This window comes from Lepisosteus platostomus, chromosome 17 (assembly GCF_059453375.1).
Source record: "Lepisosteus platostomus isolate fLepPlt1 chromosome 17, fLepPlt1.hap1, whole genome shotgun sequence".
In the NCBI taxonomy this organism is placed as follows: Eukaryota; Metazoa; Chordata; class Actinopteri; order Semionotiformes; family Lepisosteidae; genus Lepisosteus; species Lepisosteus platostomus.
This window is the reverse complement of record NC_142627.1, coordinates 17115620-17137788: the sequence shown is the minus strand read 5'-3', so window position 1 is coordinate 17137788 and position 22169 is coordinate 17115620. Positions and strand designations below refer to the sequence as shown.

At 42.6% G+C, this 22169-nt stretch overlaps 1 protein-coding gene and 1 long non-coding RNA gene across 6 annotated transcripts in view; one reads left to right on the top strand and one right to left on the bottom strand.

Moving 5' to 3' along the window:
- Positions 1-5416: 5416 nt before the first annotated feature.
- LOC148646258 (uncharacterized) lies at positions 5417-9889 on the bottom strand. 2 transcript variants are annotated; one of them, XR_015927877.1, is made up of 3 exons: positions 9752-9889; positions 9529-9670; positions 5417-5658 (listed from the first exon to the last, which is right to left on the bottom strand). It is a non-coding gene; the product is annotated as an uncharacterized LOC148646258 (long non-coding RNA). The 2 variants fall into 2 exon arrangements; XR_015927878.1 differs by having other exon boundaries at positions 5417-5653.
- The window catches only part of LOC148646257 (forkhead box protein N2-like), a 27034-nt gene continuing 14451 nt past the window's right edge, over positions 9587-22169 (top strand). Inside the window, exon 1 of one of the 4 annotated variants that reach the window (XM_088609618.1) lies at positions 9587-9688. Coding sequence is in view for 1 of the 4 variants with exons in the window: in XM_088609615.1 (XP_088465741.1) it covers positions 9839-9845 (7 nt within the window). In the remaining 3 variants the exon portion in view is untranslated. Of the gene's footprint in view, positions 9689-9730; positions 9846-10008; positions 10146-11058; positions 11190-22169 lie in introns of those variants that run through there. The other 3 variants (XM_088609615.1, XM_088609616.1, XM_088609617.1) reach the window with 3 other exon arrangements.

Here is a 22169-nt window from a genome sequence, read left to right as displayed (position 1 = left end):
AGGGCTAAAAAATCCAGAACTTAAGATTCAGGTTTGGTTTAGAGTCTTAGGTTTAGATTTAAAGTGGCTTTTGCAAGGTAATTCATTAAAGTTCATGACTTTTACTTTCATTGTTGGCTTTTGTTTCTTTCAGTAATTTTTTATTGACTTCTTAAAACAGGCCAAATGGGTTGAAAAGACTCCTCTGACTTGTAACTATTCTTGTATTCTTAATAGCTTTCATTGCCTGTAGGATGGAGTCTAAACATCAAAAGCACTTTGGAGTCTATGAGACTAGTTGTAAGGGCAATTTGTCTCTGTGTTAATACTATTGTAAATCAAGTCTCTAAGCAATGAGTATAACTCTACCATCTGTGTGCTGATAGTTTGATTGTCTGATTTAACCAGAGAAGTTTCAACTTAAGGCATAATTTAAAAACTATAAAGGCAATAAACAATATTTACTCTGGTTGTTATTTCAAAGAAACTGATACATGAACATGATAGACCTTGAGGTCAAATCTGGAAACTTTCTAAGAGAATGCCCTGCACCTATACTGGAACTCTCCCTTTAAAAATGGACAATTATGAACACAGTTAACACAGTTTCAAATTTCAAATACAATTCCTTCACATTGTGAAGACTGATACACTGCAGTTCTTCAAACATCACACTGAAACTGCAGCAGAATCACATACAAAAGGGTTATCAAAGTTGTTTTGCTCCAGAGTCAAATTTTCTGATATTAAATGTTATAGTATAAATATGTCAAACAAGATCCTGGCAAAACAGGCAAAACAAAATAGATTGTTTTCTTAAATATAGTTTGGGGATTTAAAAATGGCCTCTAAAAAATAGAGAAAAAATGGTGCAAACTTTGCACAGGAATAGAAAAGGGTATTCTTAAACACAGAACATTTTTGCCACACTATTGACATTCTGTACAAGACAGCATAATAGTTTGTGCCCTTCATAATGCCCAACATGGGTAAGAGATCTTGCCAGAGACTGAAAAATTGTCAATAAGACAGGGGAACAGAGTGGGTTCTGCTATCTTTATTACTGCCACACAGAGAAACATGTCCCCTCCCTGTGCTCCACACACAGTTAGCAATGAGAGAACAAGCACTGCATCAAAGGGCTACAAATGAATACCTAAGGCTACACAAAACCACTCATGACCATACCATAGGACAAAGCCTTAACTCTGGCTTTGTCATTCCTGTCATTACAGCACCAGCAAGTTTACAAAACAATGAACTCAGCCTGTGTTAAAAATGGAGTACTGCTCTCGTGACATAGTACATGTGCTGAAAGGGCGGTGGTGTCTAAGTAGCCCAGCGAAATGGGGACACCTTTTACAGATTGTCCTGCATGTCTCCCCAGCGCTTGATGGTAGTAGATTAGGTATAAAGCCCTTTCATTAGTGCTCGTCTCCTGACTTATCTATTGATAAATCAGTCATGCCTTGCTGGCCTAGACAATAGCATTTCTGCTGTGAATAGAGGGATGCACTCAAATAAAGGCTTCCTACCCTCATCAGACCAAGCACCTCTGAATTGCTTACCATCTTGTGCTCTGTTGAGTGCATCTTATGTCTGAAATGGATTATCTGCTTGGAACTTCATAATCATAATTCCCGTTTTCAAAATGGTTAACAAATGCATAAGCCCATGTTCAAATATTAGTTATGACTTTGCAAGCTTTCCTTACAAATGTTTATTTGCCCAAATAGGTTGAAAACAGTGGCTATAATACATCAATATTTGAAATCAACATGCTCTAAATGTTTGAAATAAACTATTGTGGTATATATGTTATAATCCAAATAATACACTATCATTTCTAAATCATGTTAAACATAAGCACTAAACACTTATATATTTTGATTTAGATTTTCACACCACATTTTCCACCCTAAACACTTTAGATTTATTTTATTTAGGCATGCTTATTTGTGGAAACACATTGGTACTTCATAAAACCAATCATGCTTTTATTTAATCTAAATGAGTGAAAGCAGTATAACTACAGCATGAAATTATTTGGCTTCCCCCTCTGTTTCATGGCTTTCCTTCCTTATTAAATAGTCAGAGCTCTGAAGAGATGAGGGCTTTTATCACTCAGAGATAAGGTAAAAAGACCTATTGACTCAATTCATAAAGACACAGGCTTTCTCAAATGCACTGCAAATACAGTCATTCTGTATGCAAACACACTCAACAAGGCATTCAATCCTGTCTGCAGAGGTGCCGATAGACCTCACAAACATTTACTAGCTTATACAGACCAGCCTCTCTGTCCCATTCAGTGCATTAATGTCTCCAAACAACCTCCTGTAGTCTCTTTTACCTTTACAAAAGAGTCTGGTTTACACACAGAGAAGAGACAGAGCTAATTAGATCATTCTGCTCTACTTCATTGTCACCTCCCTTGCTTCTACCTTAGAGGTAATATGTCAGTTTACACACAATCACACTCCCAGGGTACTTGGACAGTACTTGGGAAAGGAAAGAGATAAAAAAAATTGTATTCCTTTTTTAAAGGTCTTTATTAATGCCTTGTCTTGTGGCAGACAGATGACTGAGGCCAGAATTAATAATAATAATAATAATATTAATAATAATAATAATAATAATTGCTTACACTTATATAGCGCTTTTCTGGACACCCCACTCAAAGCGCTTTACAGGTAATGGGGATCCCCTCCACCACCACCAATGTGCAGCCCCACCTGAATTGAACTCAGGACACAGTAGTCATCATACCTCCTTGCAATCTAGTTATATGTAATCAAACATGCACATTTTAAATCATCTATTACTTTGAAAAAACGTTTTCAGGAAACGTAGTGCACTGCATGCTTCTAATTTTTCAATATTATACAATATCACCCAATGTATCTGTGTGAATAGAAGTGGTAATTAGTTAACATATATGAAGAAAATAACTGAAAAATGAGCGTTCAGGCTTATGTAGTAACATTCTCACATGGCAGACAAGTTATCACTTTGTAAATGGCTGCTTTACAAACACATGGCACTTGCCCTTGGGTTAAATGCAAACATATCTTGTTTACACAGTCAGCTGTCCTTGAGGTTCTTATCTATGGAAATGAACCCAATGCACTCTGGACTGAGGCCACAAACTGCACTAAAATGAACTACATAAAACCTGCAACAGCTCCTTAGTCTGCTGTACTTATAGCATTAATTTTAGCCTGTATTTATAATCTTAGTGTAATTAGTACCTTTAAAGGCTCCATTCAGTCTTGATGACACACATCGGCACAGTTTGAGCAGTCAATATCAAGGATAGTGTCCTCATTATTGGAATTATATATTGTCCATACTATCATTAAAAGAAACCCGTGCTCATAAAATGTAAATGTATGTCACGTACCTCAAGAGGTGCTATTTTGCTGAATGCATGGTGTGATATTTAATGAAAGACAAGGGTGACGTTTGCTGCCATTGTGACCTCCCCCAGACACACAAGGGTGAAAACAAGAGGATGTAGCAATTCAGGGATGATTCTCTAGGATAAAGAGCATGGGGCGGTGTGGTGGCTCTGTGGCTCAGGATCTGTGCCTGTGGGTGGCAGGTTGCCAGTTCATATCGCCCAGCCGGCAGAGGAATCCTACTCCATTGGGCCCCTGAGCAAGGCCCTTAACCCCAACTGCACCAGGGGCGCCGTATAAATGGCTGACCCTGCACTCTGACCCCAGGGTTCTCTTCCTGTCTGTGTGTCTCATGGAGAGCAAGCTGGGGTATGCGAAAAGACAAATTCCTAATACAAGAAATTGTATATCGCCTATGGAGTGAAGTGGAGTACTTCTGTAGATAACATCAAATAAAAAAAAACACCTGAGGAGGAGGGATAGATCATCTCATCTCCTTCCTGTTGGTTCATTCTCTCCTCTAGCTCCTCCTAGTTTGCTTTAACACAAGCACTTGTAGTATGATGGTCTTGGCAGCCAGCCTGCTCTGAAACCACCCGTCCCATTAAAATAATTATAGTATAATGCCACAGTGCCTGTTTAATACCGTGAGCATGCAATTGTCTTGTCGGCTGCCAAAATTGCTTAGGACTATGTGGGGCTGTGAATGAGAGGCTTAAAATTGCATGTTTTGTTAGACATCATTTATTGGTTTAACCTGTCCACCTCAGGGGACAAGTCAACAGACAAGTTAAAGCTCATTTGAGTCAATCACGTGTTGGTGTATTTTTAATCCCTAGCTCCTGCTTCTTATCTTTGCAATGACTCCGGCATCTAAATATTGTTCTTTAAATACATAACTTAATCTTGCAAGGTTCACACAAGCTGATGGACTCTTTTATCGAAGCAGACCACCTTGTCTGAGATCTGAGGGATCTGAAGCACACTTGCACATCCACATCCAATGCAGCTCTCCCTTAACTTCTTCCAAAAGAAAAATGGTTTCTTTTGCTCTCCGACGCTGTAGATCACTGTTATTAAACAAAAATGGAATTCCAGAAAACAATTTATACATGTGGCAATTTCTTGAAAGAAAGTCAAAGTCTGCCTATTCAACTTTCACCACAAAATGCTTTAAAGGGGGTAGAGGAATGATAAGTCAATGACAACTGGAAATGGCTAAAAAAAGATGAATGTTAATCTGGATCTAAATAAAGACAGGGAGAGACTCCACAGGGAAAAGCCCCTGGCCTGTTTCTCCCATCTTTAATGGGCTTCCAGTTCCCAGTCCCTTCAGCTGCAAAAATGGGCTGGGGAACAGCCTTGCCTCCAAACAGCAATGATTTCTCATTTATGTCACTGGAGCTCCGGAACGTGCCTTAATTATATTGCTCTTTGCAATTAGCAGAGTGCCCGACAACTGGGAATGCAGGACTATTTTTCTAGAAATAAAATTACCACACAGCAACAGAATAATGCAGTCTTTAGACTTGAGCAGAAATCCATTACGGCATCCTAAATAAAGAGCGAGATCCTCTGATTAATTCAATAATTACTGCCCTGCAAGTGGACAAATGCAAAGCTTTCAACAATAGCAGGCGTGTGTGTATGTGGATATTATTCTAATGCAACAAGAGGTGGTGGGGGGTAACCTGTGAACAAATAGAGGATGTCATTAATAGAGTGCTTTATTAGCTGTGCCGCAGTGAAATGGAGTAGGCTGCATGTGTCACTGCTCTTATCTTACCCCGGGCAGGGCGAGCAGAGGCACTCATACACACTGTAAAAATCAGCCGCTTCATTTTCTGCCTGAAAAGCTCATTGTAGGAAACTGGCAGGCGGAGGAGGAGGACATGCTGATTTATTGGCAATTAAAATAGCAGGGCTCCTGGCCGCCATGGAACAGCCTGCTGAGCCTGTGTGAGTCTCTCAGAGCCACACTCCCCCTCTCCTCCAAGCACCTCCCTTTCCATCACTGAGCAGCACGCTAACAGAGCCACTGTTTGTCTGTTTATTCATCAGTCCATTTTTCTACCATACAAAGCAGGATCTGGAATTTCTCATTGTTGTTTTTTACGTTGTGATTGTGCTCAGCATGGACAGAGGCATCTTCTTCCTTAACCCCTTCTCAGGAGATGAGGACATCATGATCTCAAAGGAACCCCCGACCAGCAGACTGTTTCTCGAGACAATGATGGGCAAGGATTTGGCTGCAATGAATCTGGATAATCCATCTGCACTGAGGAAGAGAATTAGAATCCTGATAAACAGCAGCAAACCTGGGTAGCGGAGGTCTGCCCTCCTGCACAAATGAAATGCACAACTATACTCTCCCGATCGTGTACATTTTGCTTTGGATCTGTTGTGCATCAGCTTCAGGAATGACAAACTGCTCACACAACACCAGCTCCTTTTTGAGGACAGCTGAAAATAAACAGGACATAAAGATGGTCATTTTACAGAAATCACAGATTAACGTATCTCTTTCCCTGCCTCTGCTAAAAAAACAGCTGGGGTTCTCATCGCGATGAGAGCAGGGACAGAATATAGCCAAACACACGCTCCTCCAGTAGTCCACAGGGTATAAGCCCCCCTTCAGCATCACCCTTCTATTGATCTGTCTACTTTAAGCAAACATTCATATGAGCCACTCTGATCCATTAATGAGTGCAGTCTCCAGGGAGGTGCTTGCCATGCTGTTAAACTTTGAGTGCGCTTCTTATATGCTTTCTACATATTGGCGCAAGCTAACACAGACATAAACACTCGCTCTCTTTCTCATAGGAGATGGTACTCCCAGAAATCAGTCGCTTCCCTTTCGTTCTGAAAGCCTACCAATTTCAGAGATTAAATGGCATTAGCAAGGCTGCAGTATCCATCTTCATTTCAGATAATGATGCGCTGAGAGAATGTCTGTGGATGAGCTAAACCAGTAAACCCGAATGGCAGCCAATGCAGGACACTCTGGAATATCTGCTGGTTGTATTGATCATTAACAATTTAGCACGCGATAAAATAAATTGCATCCCCTCCATCTGTAGCACATAAATCACATTATTACTGTCAGTAGCACAGAACAAATCATTTTAGCAGGAAGGCTACTTGAATTGACTGTTTTCATGGAGTGCTGTCTTTCATTTTTCTGCATGACCTGCTGTCTCAGCACTACAGGACTGATATCAGAACCATTGCCATTCCATTCATGCTGCCTCTATAAATAGCTCTGTCTAAATAACATTGTTCTGACTAGAATGAGCACAACTAAAGGAAATAATTATCAGGGATTTAAGGATTTTTTTACATGATTCATGCATCGTAGTATGCTTCCAGTACCTGCTTTATTGTTAACTTGACCTTTGAGTAAGTTAGTTTACAACATAAAATTATCTGTCTACTGTATGTAGATAACCTGGATAGATAGATCTCTCCATCTTAATTAGTAATTCAATTTTATGAGTGCTTTTCACCAAACTCAAGCCACTCAAATCTGTAGTTATAAATCTGATACATGTTGTGCAATTAATGTATTTATTGAGCTGGATGTGTGGTGAGGCGTTCATTTTTGTAAAAGGTAATTAAGGCATTACATAACTGTTCAAAAACTGAATAATGGATATTTAAAAAATATATCTATTCATTCAACAATATCAAACACGAGGCTTGAGAATTACTTTCAGAATTCCTGACAGTTACCCAGGCATATGACAGAAATACAACAGGCTGCATACCTCAAATGGAAACCCTGAAAAGATACATCGTCCCCTACACGATTCCAGGGTGTAATTAGTTCAAAATATGTATCCCTGCATCCAATTGCCAAGATCAGAAATACTCCATAGCTATTGGAAAGTTCAACCGGGGCCTAAACCATTTTGATTTGCTTACATGATTTGCCACATTTCAAGTTCAGCTTGCTGAATAGCCTTTTAAATGTGCTGGACATTGATGATTCTTGCAGTGGTGAAGTGTGAAGGGTGACCTGTACAATTCTCTGGGGCACCAGGTAGATGACACCCATGTGTGACTCTTTTGCTGCTATCATTTCACCCTGACATGCACCAGCAATGCACACGCGGACACAGAAGAACAGCTGTGAGATACAATCCAGTTGTGAGGAAGAGTGAGAAGGCACTGCTCCCCGTTGTTCCAGTCCACCCAGCTGTACAAATGGGAACATTATATGCATTACTGTGCAGAGTGATAGACCAGTGTCCCATCCCATTAAGTGCTCCCAGTTTGCTTAACACTACAGAATCCAGGATAAGGTCTGGCCCAATGCCTTGCTCTGGTATTGATATATATACTTTTACATTATATACCATTTTTATAACATACAGTAAACACATACATTACACAATAAACATTTTATCACAGGAGTTTTATTCTAAACGGCACTGTAGAGCTGTCTCACTGGAGTGGTGTAATTTCTAAACAGGTCTGATTCTCAAACCAATTTCTACCTTAAAACGCTTTGTCTTTCCTGTAATAAACACGGCTATGCCAGGAAGCAGCCTTGTGTTTTGTTGAACCAGAAAGTATTATCTGCTGCTTTTTCTGCCCTCCTCCACCTAACATGAGACAAGTCACATGACAAAGTATAAAAGAAACCATAGCAAATCGAAGCCATGGAAATATAGTCATGAATACAGCCAGGACACTAAAAGTACACGGTGCACTGGCAATCCTCTGTGAGCAACAGTGTGAATGATTTCTGCTGTTGGCTTCACCAAACAAAGCTCAGCACCCCAGCTTCAAAAGAGGTGCTCTGCTGCCTAGAAACAGCCCTCATCAGCAATTAAACTGCTTCTTAAACTGCACTGCAAAGTCCACAGTCACTTTTAACAAGCCAGTGAAATCAATCAGGATGAAGATGAATAAATAAGCAAAATAGGTGGAAAGACAGCAGGGAGTGAACTAATACAGTCCAGACTAGAGTGAGACATGGACTATCTCTGTAGGTCCTCAGATTTCAGAGCAGGAAAAGATTTCAGAAAATATAACTTTTTCATCGGTTATTAAAATGGTTATCAAATCAAAGAATAATCGTGTTAGTTATAAATGAACCTGACAGTGCACCACTTGTAGGCTGAGCAGATACAGTTGCAGGAGTAGCTATCTGTCTGAAGGGAAAGAAAAGCTGAACATTTTAAGACTCATAGCTAACAGAGCAGGATTCTCTGATGTTTGAGAGATTTGGCTTAGTTTATAATACCAAGAAAGGCCTGAGGGATTTGGGTTTTTGAATGAATAATTATTTATATATTTATTTTGCTAACAACTTTAACCAAGGCAACCCATGATTAATTACAGTTATTTCATAACACAGTATAAACGCAAACATAACAGTAGAAAATGCCCCATTGTGCCACTGAGTAACTGCAGGACAAAGGTTGTAGCTGTTATGCGAACAACTGTCTCCAGGAAAAGAACCAAATACATTTTACATATGGTTAAGGGAATGTACTAAAACACTTTATTTTTGTTCACAGCCTTATTCCAACAGCAGTGTTAGCAAATTCTCTTCTGATCTTGAGCGATCTCAGAATCAAGGAAAAGCTAGTCAGTTCTGGGATGAGAGACTTCCAAGGAAAGCCAGAATGCTCCTGTAAGGGTCATTTTCTGGAGCAGTAGGTAGTCGTTCGCACTGCACTGCGTGGAAGAGTAGGGGTATGAGCTCTGATGTCCTGGATAACTGAATACTCTGGTCCTGCACCACCTAGCCTCCTTATCACTTAATTCAATGTGTGAAGCATTTTTTTCACTTCTCTGGCTGAACTACAGTATAGTGGAGCTTTTAGACATAATTTTCAGGGGTTGAAGAAAACAGTCCCTTCCTTGATGCAAAGGGAATAGTGATTCTTTAGGATGTAAAGCGCCATATAAACTCAAGTAATTATCATACCCGTTATTTTGGCATGGCGAAATTGATCTTAAATAAACTCGAGTACTTCACACATCAGGCTCTTCTTTGAGATGCGCTGTATAAGTGAACTGCTCGACATTGTATCAGATTCACTTCTTCTGTCATCCGCTTCGCAGACCGCACGGCTCAAAGACCCGCCGGCAGGACTTCCCCGCCAAAATGACGCACACGAATTCTAAATCCCACCTTTCGATTGGCCTCTATTCTGCCACGCGCCGCCGTTCCCTTGCCGGGTTCACTCCCTCCGCGGGAAGCGGAGCGTGTTCTCCTACATCGCTCCATCCTTCCCGGCGCCGCACGCATTTGCAGCGTGCGAGTTCAGTGCAGACTAAAAAGAGAACACAAGGTGAAGGACGGCATCTCAAGTGAAAAGTTACTGAATGAAAACGGGTTCTCTGCGCTGCCTTACCTAGCTGGGGTTCTTAGTGTGGGACAGGATTTGAAACTGACGCCATTCCGTTTCTACACTGCCGGCCGTTTCTCCCTTGAAGGCCAGATGCTCGGTGAGCCCAAATGGCGTACGGAAGGGGTCGCAGTTGCTTGCGCTTTTCTAAAAATGTTGCTGCGCTGCGGCAGTTGCCAGGGGACGTCGGAGGGGAGGGGGCGTGATTGGCTGAAGTAGCCTTGTTGCCGTGGCGACGGCAGGGGGTTTGGTAGCGTTGCCGTGCGGTGTGATTTCTGCGCTGCGTGGATGGAGGAAGCAGCTGCTGATCTCTGACACAGTGAGAGAGACAGGCATCTATATGCACATACTGTATACAGATTCACTGCCATATTGCTAAACAGGCACAGCGTGCATGCATGTAAGTACAAACGTGAATTCATTTTTTATGCTTAACAATGCCTTTGGGTAGTTCTCCCTCTTTATCCTGTGCACTGAAGAGAAAATGGGTTATATGAATTAATAACGTGACGCGATGAATATTTATTTCCCCTCCATATATCTTTTAAGGACGTATGGTAGGATTTGGAGGGACACTGACTCCCCACTTCTGTGGTCCAGTTTTTTTTTTTAAAGAAAAATGCGTGTGTTGTGTGTAAGTTATGTCGTTCTCCGAGTTGGGCTTCGATTTGGTTTAACTTCGGTCCCGGTCAGAGCAAGTTAATGTGGTGTATTGGAAGAAATAAAGTTGACGGATTTGACATGTTTACGCAACATTGTTGGGGGAGATAGTTGAAACGCCTCTGTCTTAGCGTTCTTTTGTTAGTATACAGCATTATTGTGAACCAGTAATACAAAACACAAAGGATCGTTTATATCTAATCCCCTTCCTTACCCAAGAATGGACTGTGTAGATAGATTGTATATCCACAAAACAGAAGGCAGGGTCATTGAATGCGTTTCGTCTTAGCGAGCCCTTATCGTGTTCCTGTAACGAGTCATGCCATTCCGAGAAGTCCTGGCAGGGTCGGGCTTCGCATTGTATTTATTTGGGAGACTTTCTTGAGGACTAGCCGAGCTGAATGCACTTCATATTTGGAAAATGCTCGCAGTGCTCACCAGCACATTCTCAAACGGTACGGGAATCAGGAAACACTCGCTTCGGCTCGAATGTAGGGCAGCTGTGCCGCGTGGGCAAACCAGCCGTTCGCGTGCTCACGTCTGCGGCGCGGCCGTTCCGGAACGCACAGCTTTAACTTTTATTTCACGTTGAAATCTAATAAAGATAACGTGGGTATAAGGAGGGAGCCGTGCGCATTGTTTCCGGTGAATCGGGGGCTAGATTGTATCGCTGAGTGACAGAGACACGTGGTCAGGGGGAGCCGGGCCGAGCGCTGAGGTAGCTAGAAAAGGTTTCGGGAAGGGCTGTACCGACAACTTCTCTCCGTCGAGCTCGTCACATGAGGTGTGTTTCTGGTTTGACGGTGCTCTTGTTTGTCGCCCATGCACCCTGCTTCAAAAAAAAAAAAATTGCAGGGCGCCGTGCCTGACACAGAGCGAGAGCTCCTGCCGTGCGGACCCGAGGAATCCCACACGATTCTATACTTAGCGCTGGCGGACATCTCGGCGTAGTGTTTTTAATTTAGGCATTTTTCTCGAATAAACACAACGCGGAGTAGTCTAGACGGGTAGACGCTGCCTTCTCCCCCCCCCCCAAACAATGGATTTTCGATTTGTGTGCGAAGATCAGCAAGCCCCGGTGAGGGTCTGAGAGGCAGCGGCAGCCGGGATCGAAGTCTGCTTTCTCCCGTTGGCATTGCGTTTTTGTTGAACTTGTATGGAAATAGCCATAAACTAAAAGACGATAATAACTACTGGGCGTCCCTTAGTTGCTCGTTTACAAGAATTGATGGTGCACCCAGTCCTGCTACAGTAAGGATTCCAGGGGCTTTTTTTCGACATTTTCCCGATTCCGTCACTTAATGTACCTTTCAGTATGTCCCCATGTGTCCCCATGTGTCGCCCTGACTCGGAGTGGGGATCTGACCACATTCCAACAGATTTGTCCACCACAGCCTCTGTCCTGTAACAAGATGATATCATCCCGTTAGTTTGTCTGTCTGTTCAGGAAAGTACGTGAACAATCACTATCATGCATCAACGGGCTGTTTATTGCGGTGAAGTTTAATCGGCTTACTTTTCTGTTTATTTTTCTTGTCTTTTGCAAAAGTGTTGTGAAGGTTTTAGCCGACAGGCCCTGTGATCCCACAAAAGCAGTGCAAAGGTTGATCTTTAGCTCTGGAAGTGGGTAATCTCTGAACACATGATGTAGTAGGTAACAGCAAAAGCATGTCCCAGATCTGCAGTGCATTCCAATCAAAGTGTTTCTCTCTGAGCTGTGTGGTAGATGGCCTGTGCACATTGGCAGAGTTTCATTGCCACGCTGTTACCAGTGGTTTTAGTGTCTTTTCGAAGAATTGCATCAATATGGGATTCTCCTGTCTCTTTACTGTTATGTTTGTAGCAATTGCGTAAAGACAGTTACTGGAGTAGCTTTGAACTGGACTGTAAGACTGATTTGCTCTTTATTCTGTTGGAAGTTTTTGTGCATCAGGTGTGCTCAGTCACCCAGTTGGCCTAGCAGATGCTGTTTGCTGGCACCTACGTAGATAAATAAAAACAAAGAAGCCAGAAAATATAACAACCTGTCTTTTAATTACATGGAATCTGGTCTCTGAGAATGCTATATAGACTAGAATGGCTTTTCATTTCAACCATCAGTGGAGTTGGTTACTGTCTGGTGTGTGTGCCCTTGTGTAACAGTCAATTATTTTATTTAAGGTGTTAACCAGTGAAAGTTAAAATGTTAGGCGTTGCAGAGATAGGAACAAAATGTGTGCCTTATCCTGGTTTGTCCCAATACTAAAAATAAAACATGCCATGTAAGTTATGCTCTTTTTGCTGATGCTGGCCCGAATGAATTCAGCTGTATTGCATTTAGCAAAGTAAGTTTTTGGCACTGTAAGCAGATTCATTCATTGTCATATGGCACAAAAACAAATTAAAATTAAGTGAAAATGTACTTTTTGTGAGCACTTTGGCCGTTGTGTAATTTTTGTCATTTTTGGATCCGTTTTTTTTGGTTGGTTCTCCAAGATGGTATAAAAACTGTAGTTGAAGCCACTTTAATTGTGTAAATGGTCTGGCCCCCATACTCTCTTCATAGCAGATTATGCAAATCACATCTTCCTTCATGGTAAAACTGTGAAAATACCAGCTACAAAGTGTGTGATTTGTCATTATGGCTTTAATTCTTTGAAAAGGGGAACTTTGCAAAACGAAACATTTCTTCCCAGCATATCCATTTTAGGCATAAACTAATGTGTTTTTTTCCTCTCTTAAAAAAGAGAACAATCAACTAGACCCTATTCAGCAGACCCTGGACTGAGTTTTAATTTTTTCTCTTGTTTGCTTGTAGTTCCTTGATGTCTGGTAAACTGTTGTGAAAGATTTGTGGGACACATCTTAAACAACATGTTTTCGGGCTTTCTAAAAAAAGAAAACCAGTTTGTTTTGTCAACATGGTTAAGGTGGTGTGAATTTCTAGTTTATATGGACAATCAGTGAAATGAGACCTTGTGTGTTACTTTACAGATGCTTGGAAGGTTTTTGATACCAGGTTTGCCCAGTTAAAATATTTAGATTTTGTTTTTTTAGAAACCACAGACTATCTTGCTAATTGATCTTTAGTCACACAGACCTTGACCAATCTGTACCAGATGTGTTTTAAATGAAGGAAGATGTTTGTTAAATTACCATAAACAGCACACGTTCCCCTTGAGATCCAGGGGTATATTGCTCATTTTCCACACATTTGCTTATACCGATTAAGACTCAAGTGAAGAGTAAGGATTTCCAGAGAATAATTAGAGATTTTACTGGGAGGTCATCTCCACCACAGAGGGATAGAGTGAATGTGTGACCTGCTGACTCTTCAGGACTTTTCCTGCTGGCTTCTCCTGTTGTTAACATCTCCTGTGCTCATCAGCTAAATGGTTGAGCAAAACAGGCCCTTGCTGTAGAGGTTGTCTGTTTTAAATGCTGGGCTGGGAATATTGTATTTTGCAATTCCTGTCATTTTACAATTCCGCTTTGCACAAGGTGCTAAAAATAGATGAAGATGGCTGTTTTTAGAAAGGCACTGCACTATCATTTAGGAGCTAGACCACTGGGTGCATATTTAGCTTATTTTAATGCAGCGAAAACATTCTCATGGGCTCCTTTTCCCTTTGTTGTCCCCTCCCGGGGCTGTGCTGAAACTGTGAGCAGATTGGTTCTGATCCATAAGAAAGCCTGGTTGGTGGTTTGAATTGAATAGCTCGAGTCTTCCCTTAGCCCCTTTCCCGCATGCTCTCCGCGTCTCCATGCTTGCTAAATAATTATATGGCCTTTGTTTTCTGACTGTGCTTTTTCATAATGACTCCAGCTGCACACATTTTTCATCTGGAGACAACACATCTCGTGCTCGCTTTCCCCCTCACTTTTATTTGTGCCTAAAGCTGTGACCAGGAGGCGGACTATCCCCGGGAGACCATAATGCTTTAGTTGTCTTGGATACGTGACATCAGAGCGTGGTAATCAAATATAGGCGGCTGCTCTGAATTTGGGTTGCAAATGTGAGCTCCTATCTGGCCTTGGAGCCTCCCTCTAGCCCTCCCCCTCTTTACTCGGAGATGGAGTGGAGCTGTGGGGCATGAGGGGGGACCCCGGGCTCCTCGCAGAGGGATGACAAGGGAGTGAATACAGCTCCACACACTGACCCCTACTGACTGCCACTAAGCTGCGTGGTTTTGGGTTTCGGTGATAATTGGTCAGAATCATTGTGCTAAAGTCTTTCTAGCCCCCCCCTCCCCCCTCCTTTTTTGTGGATAGGGATTTAAAGTCCCTTTCAGTTAATGGTGTGCCATTAGAGTCTTCTTTGTGTTGAAAAGGATGCTAATGGTCCCTGGCCTTAATTGAGAAAAGAGGTCTGCCAACTCCTAGTGTCAGGGAAACAATAGAGCTTTGTGTGGGACACTCCTGGCTAAATAAACGAGGTTTGTTTAATTAAGATGGCAGTGTTACAGTAAAGCAGGCTTTGGGCAGTGGAGGACTGACAGGCGATCAGACAGTTCAGGATATGAGAGGCATGTCCTTCCTGGCACGTCCTACATGTGCTCAAGCAGTTGTCACACAGCACACTGTATATTGACATACAGGCCAACACAAAGGGATTCTTATGGTGTGTGACATATAGATTTTTTAATACGTGTGAGTTTTTTGTTTTACAGTTGTGTTTTTCTGAGCTCTGCTTTCAAACGAAGGGGGTTTGGGTTTTGCAAAGAGGAAATTGAATTAAATGGGTGTTAAACACCTTTTTTCTTTTTTTTTTGTACGACAGTCTAAACTAAAAATAAAAAAACTTGTTGGTATGAGAGGGAGCTCTCATTTTGTAGTCTATATGTAATTCAGATACCCTGAAAGTTTATTGAATTCAGCTAAAAATTTTACATCTTATTCTCAGGTGAAGTTTACATATTGCATTCACACTTAATAACAAGAGCTGGTATTCAGTGGTGAATTTGAGCATTTTAGTGAAATCAAATGTTTTCTGTCTGTGTTCAACATGAAGTGCCCACTGTTCAAAATTATGTTCCCCTCAGGTACTTTCGGTGCAGATCATATCACCTCTCTGCCTGGGTGATCAGTGACTGAGAGCATATAGAGCAGGTTCCTCCACAGTCGGTACTGTCAAATCGTCTCACAGAGAGATTCTTTATGTATTTTCCTCAGAGGCAAATATGCCCAGCTCTTTGAGTTTATTATCCCTAATTTATTTGAATTCTTTTGCACAGATAAGCTCATGTTTATACCCATTTATACAGCTGAGCTTTTTACTCAAGCAATTTTGAGTGATGTGCCTGGTGTGAGGGTGCAAACAGCATTCCCTGCCCAGGATTTGAACTCACAACCTTCCAGTTATGAGTCCACAACCACTACTCCACACTACTGCCTAAGGTTTTCCCACTCTTAGTCATTTTATTTCACTTAATCACTCATTTTATTCTCTGCTACAGTTGCTACAAAACACCTCATGTGTTTTTGAATTCTCAGCAGAAAGGCTTCAGTATTTGGATTTGAAACATAAAACAGTAGGGTTGTCCAAAAATGTTTACTAAGTCAGTGTTTACCCTGTTTTCCCTGTGCCTTCGATTTCTCGGGAAGTTGAGAAGTCTGTGTACCAAAGGTTCCATGTCTGTTTAAGTCTGCATGTGAGGGGGAAAAAAAAATGTTTGCTTATGATAGGATAATTCACAGTTTTAATTCCATTAAAACATTTCTCGCAAATATCTCTGCAATTTCTAGCCTGAGTTAGTGGGACTCATTGATAATTCTGGGTTTTTTGGAAACATGACTTCTGTACACCTTGGTCCTATTGTTTTCATTTTCTGTTTATCACATAGAAATAAGACTGAATATATATATATTTAAAAAATCCCTCTTTTCACAGAATGGATAATATTTTGCAATCCCCCACCTAAGTTTAGCTTAAAGTCAGAGTTGTGCGCATTTGTTAACTAGTGTTCGATAAATTAATTACTGTCTGTGGAATTGCTCTTTCGCATTTCATACAGGTGTCATTTCTTCCATCTCAGGGTTCAAAAACGCAAAAGTGAAACAGGTTATTTTGTTTTGTTCTGTTTTCTTTTCTCTTTCGCCATGTTTCCAAACAAATCCGCGTGACCTTGCTGTCTGGCTGTCAGAATGTCTCCACTTGCAGTTTCACCGTGTCTGTTGTTTTCGGAAATGTGACACAGCATGCGACTCGGGAGTCAGTACTGGCGCTCAAAGTTAATATAATTTCAGAAGGCTGAGAAAAGAAATATGCTTATAGGGCTCGGATACCAAAACAATTGTCGAAAAACTTACTGGCATCTTTATACACCCAGAGTTGATATGGTATGGCCTCATGTTTCTAGAATGGGTTAGGTAGCACTGATTTCATGATATGTGTTTTTTTTGCACGGTCTGGGTGTTTGTGACTTTTTGCCCACATAGGGGAAGCCTAAAGGTGACTGACTTTGCAGAATTCAGCAAGAGCACCGCTGTCTTTCTCAGCGCCGGGGTGCTTTCTTCACGGTCGCTGCTCACGCCGTGGGCTCGCGCGGGGCAGGCCGGGGAGAGGAAGAGTGCAGATTGCTCGCAACAGGAGCCGCTGAGCCAGCCAGCAGCTTGTTTGCGCAGCGCCCACGTGGCGTGTGGGGCGTGAGCGAGCGCACCACTAGCACGCCGCGATGCGTCAAATGGCATGCTTTTCAATCCCTAACCGATAGCACTTGCTCTAATGTATAATTCACGGGGCTCCACCCCTGCCTCACGGTGGTTATTTACAGGCAGCGGTGCGCAAACGTTTGGAAACTCCCGCGCAAACAGATGGCAAGCCTCCCCACCCGAGGGTTTTCGAGACTTGACCGGGAGAAACAGTGCGCTGACACAGACCCTGGACTGCAGAACGGGAACAGACAGTGTTCAGGCTGTAGCACATGGCCAGTGTGAACGGCTCCCGCTTCGCAATCCCCGTTAATCGCTTCAGAGCTAGGGCTACATTTCCATGGGCTCTGGTTGAGGTTTGTTAATGTAGCCCCACTTTATGGAGGGGTGGAGGGGTCGGTGAGTTAGTCAGGGCTAAAGATCATCCCACACGATCCATCCCTGGACCCACCTCGAGGCTGGGCCCGGGTGCAGTTGTAGTCATGGCGCAGTGTTCTGAAACTGGCCCTGGTCACAGTAAAAAAAGGCTTATCACCACTGCGCTTTCCTGTCAGTCACATCCCACTATTCCTAGGTACGAGTGCACTCGACTATTCACAGACCACAGGTTTTCATTTTATGACGGGGCATCTCACGCACTTTTCAGGAAGTTAACAAGAGAAATATTTGACTATGATCCTTGTTTTTCATTTACGACTAAAACAATTGGTTCTGATTTTGCCCTGCGTTTCGATTGTTGCAGGTCCTGAGCCACAGTGGTCACAGATAGCCGATTGTAGTGTTTATCATCAGGCTCTGATTTTCTCAGTGTGGCCCAGAGAGTATTGGTGCACATCTCTGTTTTCCAAGGATAGTGTGATCTGGTTTGATGAGGTTGGTGCTTTTATAGTGAAAGTGACTTTTAGCTAAGATGCCTGTGTGAAAGCTTTTCTTAATGCACGTGCTGTTTCTGACTGTACTGTATTGCGCCTTGATGCAGCATATTGTTCAAATGTTTTTTTTCTTCTCATTTTGCTCCTGAAACACTTGAACCCATACGTGCAAATGAAACATAGATATTGATACCAGCTACATCTGGATGAATGGGTTCGGTGCTTTTCAGTCAAAAGTTTCACGCGACATTCAATTGTTTAGTAATCCCCCTTCGCACTGACATTACCTCAGTGAGAAAACTTTCTGGAAAGTCTGCCAGCTCTAATTTTGATTTTAGCTGCGGGTGTTTTCAGAGCTTTCAGAGGTTTCACAAGAAGGGTAGTTTTGAGCCTAACTGTGTCGGACGCATGTGATGAGCTGTGCACCCTAGTCTGGGAAGAGAGCTTTTCCACGGCGGATGTTCTGTCCAGTTCACTCCGTTCCTCCGACGTGCTGGAAGGGCCCTGGGGATGGGATGGGAGAGGAGGAGGAGGATCAGGCTTCACTCGTACTTTTCCCTGTAATGCTGGTCTCAGCGCTTCGCTGCAGATATTGATCGCAGCACATCAGGCTCTGCCTCCTCCTGCAGGAGAGCCCCCAGATTCTCTAGAGGTCAGGGGCTGCAGCACTGCAGGTGGGGTTGAACTGGGCCATGGTTCTGTTTGATGTTCAATTAAAAAATTACAAATGTTTTTTTTTTTTTTTCCGGCAGCAGCTCAGAATAAGTGGTACCACAAATCCAGATATTTTATGTCTTTCAGTTGCCTCAGATAATACACTATCTTTTACACTTCCGAGTCCAAGAGCTGATACTAACCAGTTTTAATATGTATCACATTGCATTTTGGGAAATGCACTATAATGGTGGGAAGAACAGTAGGGGAAACCCATTTTAGTTTAGTATCCATGTTCAGTTGTAGCAGAGAACTAAGACTTGTTTAAAGTAATTTCTTATCATGTGTTCTGTTTCTCTGGAATGACATTCCAGCAATATGCAGACACCTGTGGAAAGGCATAGGAATGGACTACCAGTAACCTGGGCTTTCACTTTGGCTTAAATTTATCCCCTTTCTTTTTCCCTGGAGTGGGCCATTAAAGACTGGATCATTTCAGAGCCGTGGCTTTGATGTTTGGCATAACAATACCAGTAACAATATTAAACACTTCAGTGGGAAGTTGAATTCTCTGCTTTCTATAGATATTCAAATCACCTGTGTGTTTTTGTTGGCCTGAGAGCTCTTTAATGTCCCCCAGCCTGTGTAATTTGCAATGAAATGGGTGTGTTAGCTGTAAAGCCCTGGCTGATGGAGAGGCTGAGGCAGGTGAGCTTTGTGTTGGTAATTGGGGTTAATTAAGCTCTCCGCCTGGCCCATTCTGAGAGCTGTCTGCTAGGCTGAATGCATTGGTAATGTGAGCCACCACCCAGCTTGCACCTTGCTGGGTGTAAGTGGATAATCTGTATGCTTAGTCTTCATAGATGAGGATAGGAGCTCCGGCTCTTCACACTTCGGTACTGTATCCAGTAAATGTCCAAGTGTCTGTAAATGGGTTCTGGAGGAGTGTTGACCGATCCTGTGCTTCCCACTGCTGCTTTGTATCAGGCATTGTGTTCCTGCACACCGTTTCCCAGTTTACAAATCCTTTCTCCTCTCCCCTCAGTGGTCCACATTGTGAATCGCACACTGAACACCGCGTTGGCCCCCTGTGAGCAGAACCCCAGTTGGAACAGGAGTTTATTACCCATCCCCTCATTGGACAGATCTTAGTTTCTTGGCCAGCGAGAGTATAGAGCTGTGGCCTGCAATTGTTGTTAGCTGTTACATCACCTTTAAAATTAGTTCACATCTTAATCCCTAATTTAACTGGTTATTTTTTTCTATTGTTTAGTAACCACATTGTTTTTAAGCCCATAAATGAGATGGTACTCGCCCTGTCTCAGATGGACAGCTGTGTCAGCACAGCCCTCAGCTTACATTTAAGTATTTGTGTGAATCTGTGTCTTTTATAGGATGGGTGCATTTTATGTAGGTTGAGACCATTTTTAATGGCACGTAATATTTAAAATTTCCTTTCTCGGCCTTGTGCAGTACAGCTCCAGCAATGTCTTTTCTCCTGCTATGACTCTTTGCCATACTAAATAGCTATGCTGCTTAAATCACCTGTTTATAATACATGATAAATGACAATATCACCTTAAAAACATTGAAGTGCTGCGATCTGTAAACTGCTGCCTGAAGAGGCTTAGTCTTGCTCTTTTGTTTGTGTAAGATATAAAATTAAAGTGCCATATAAACACTCTTAAACATTTCAGTATTGTGTGACATTCCCTGTGGCAGCTAAGACACATTATCTACAGTGAGGTACACACAACTCCCACTACAATTCTTATCATCACGTTCTCCCTATTCTGTGTACCAGTTATTGTAGGTGGTATCTGATTGAATGGTTGACTTTGTGAAGCATAGGTATATATTCTTACAGCATGTATTTTTAGAACAGTATAGTACATTTATTGTTAGTTCATATAAAGCCGAACAGTAACATAAAAAATAAAGTTTTACTTAAGACAAATAGTTAATAATGGGGAAAATGAATCAACATGAACTGGATAGAAATATTCGCAGTACTGGATATGTGACTTTTGGAAACTCAGCTATTATGGCTATGAAGAAGAAGGCAGCCTAAGATTGAACTGACTGGAACCAGTGAAGCAGTACAGCACCCACACAGTAGGTCTAACGAGATGTCTGTGCTGGAGAATCATCTTCATCATGCCAGGGCAGAAGAAAAACTCAACACTACTCAAAGAAAGACTTTGAAGCCTCCCGGGAGTTTGATTTGTTGTAGTTATTGTTCCAACTTTCACGTTTTGATCAAGAAACATCCATCCATCTCATGTGTCTTAGGTATTTATGTAGGTAAATTAATCTTTCCTCGGTGATATTTTAAAGCACTTCACTCCTTTTCATGAAACAGGCTGGTAATATTTTGGGGGGTTGGCATTTTAAGCCTAGATACATTTTTTATTGCAATTTTTCTGAGAGGCATGATCATCTGTGGAGAAAAGAATTTCTGGTTGTGCTATAAGTGGAGTCCGGGTTAACCTTTCAGTAGATGACATCTTGATTGCTCTGATTTTCTAAGTGCTATGAATCATTGCTGGGTGAGACTGCTTTTTGCTGTTTGTGGTTGCTTTGCTTCCCGATACCTGCCACAGTCATATCGGAGCCTTTTTGTTTGTTTAGAAGAGAGAAACAGGAGTCCTCCTCTTCCTGCTTCCTGCCCGGGTTAGAACAGTGTTTTCCGGGAGCACGCTCACAATGTTCTGTCCTCTCAGAGTGCCCCCCACTGCACTGTGGTCCCTGTATTGGTTATGTCTTTAACCTGTTTATGAACATTTAGGAATACGCCCGACAAAATGAAAAATGAATTTGTGTGTCTGCCTCTGTCCTGTGCGCTGCTCAACCTTGAACTTTGAAGGAGTACTTCAAAACGCCCTTGCTAAGAGGCCTACCCCAGTGTCTCCCTGCACACTGCCCGAATGTGTTCGGGGCGTCCTGTCTGTCGGTGTCCATTCTGCAGTCTCCCAGTCTGGCCTCAGATTGACCCAGTTCCAGAGCGCTGTTCCCGGCTTCCCCCCCCTCCCCCACTGCAGCCCTCACTCTGGTTTGCTGCGAGACAGCCCTGATAGTATTATTATCATACACTTCTCAGGGTTTTAATTTTTCTCTCTCCTTTTGCCGTTTTTTAAGTTAAAGTGACAGGCGGTTGCCATGGAGAAGTGGGGCAGGGCCACGTGGGCCGGCGGTGCCGCTGTGCATTGTGTGACCCTGCGGTGGAGATGCGCTCTGCGCGGCGGCACGGCTGGGCTCCAGGCAGCTCACGGACCCCACTGCCGCAGCTGAAGCCGTTCCTCTGTTGACACGGTCCATGTGGGCCTTTCTTTAGACACAGCACCCGTTCTCCTTTCCTGGAAGACGGCTGGAGAGAGATTTGCTTTTTAAATTCTGCGTGTTTTTTTTCCCCCCCCCTCTTTGCCGTTCTTGTATGTCGGCGTGGTGCGGGCCCAGGTGACGCAGGAAAGGGAATGCACTGTCGCTGTGAATGGAGGAAAGGAGTGGGGGCATTCCTTAGGGAAGGATTCTCCGTCACCTTTGCTCATCAGCACAAGTCAGCTGCTGGCTGTGATCAGTCGTGTGGGAGTGTTACTGTGTTTTGTGAT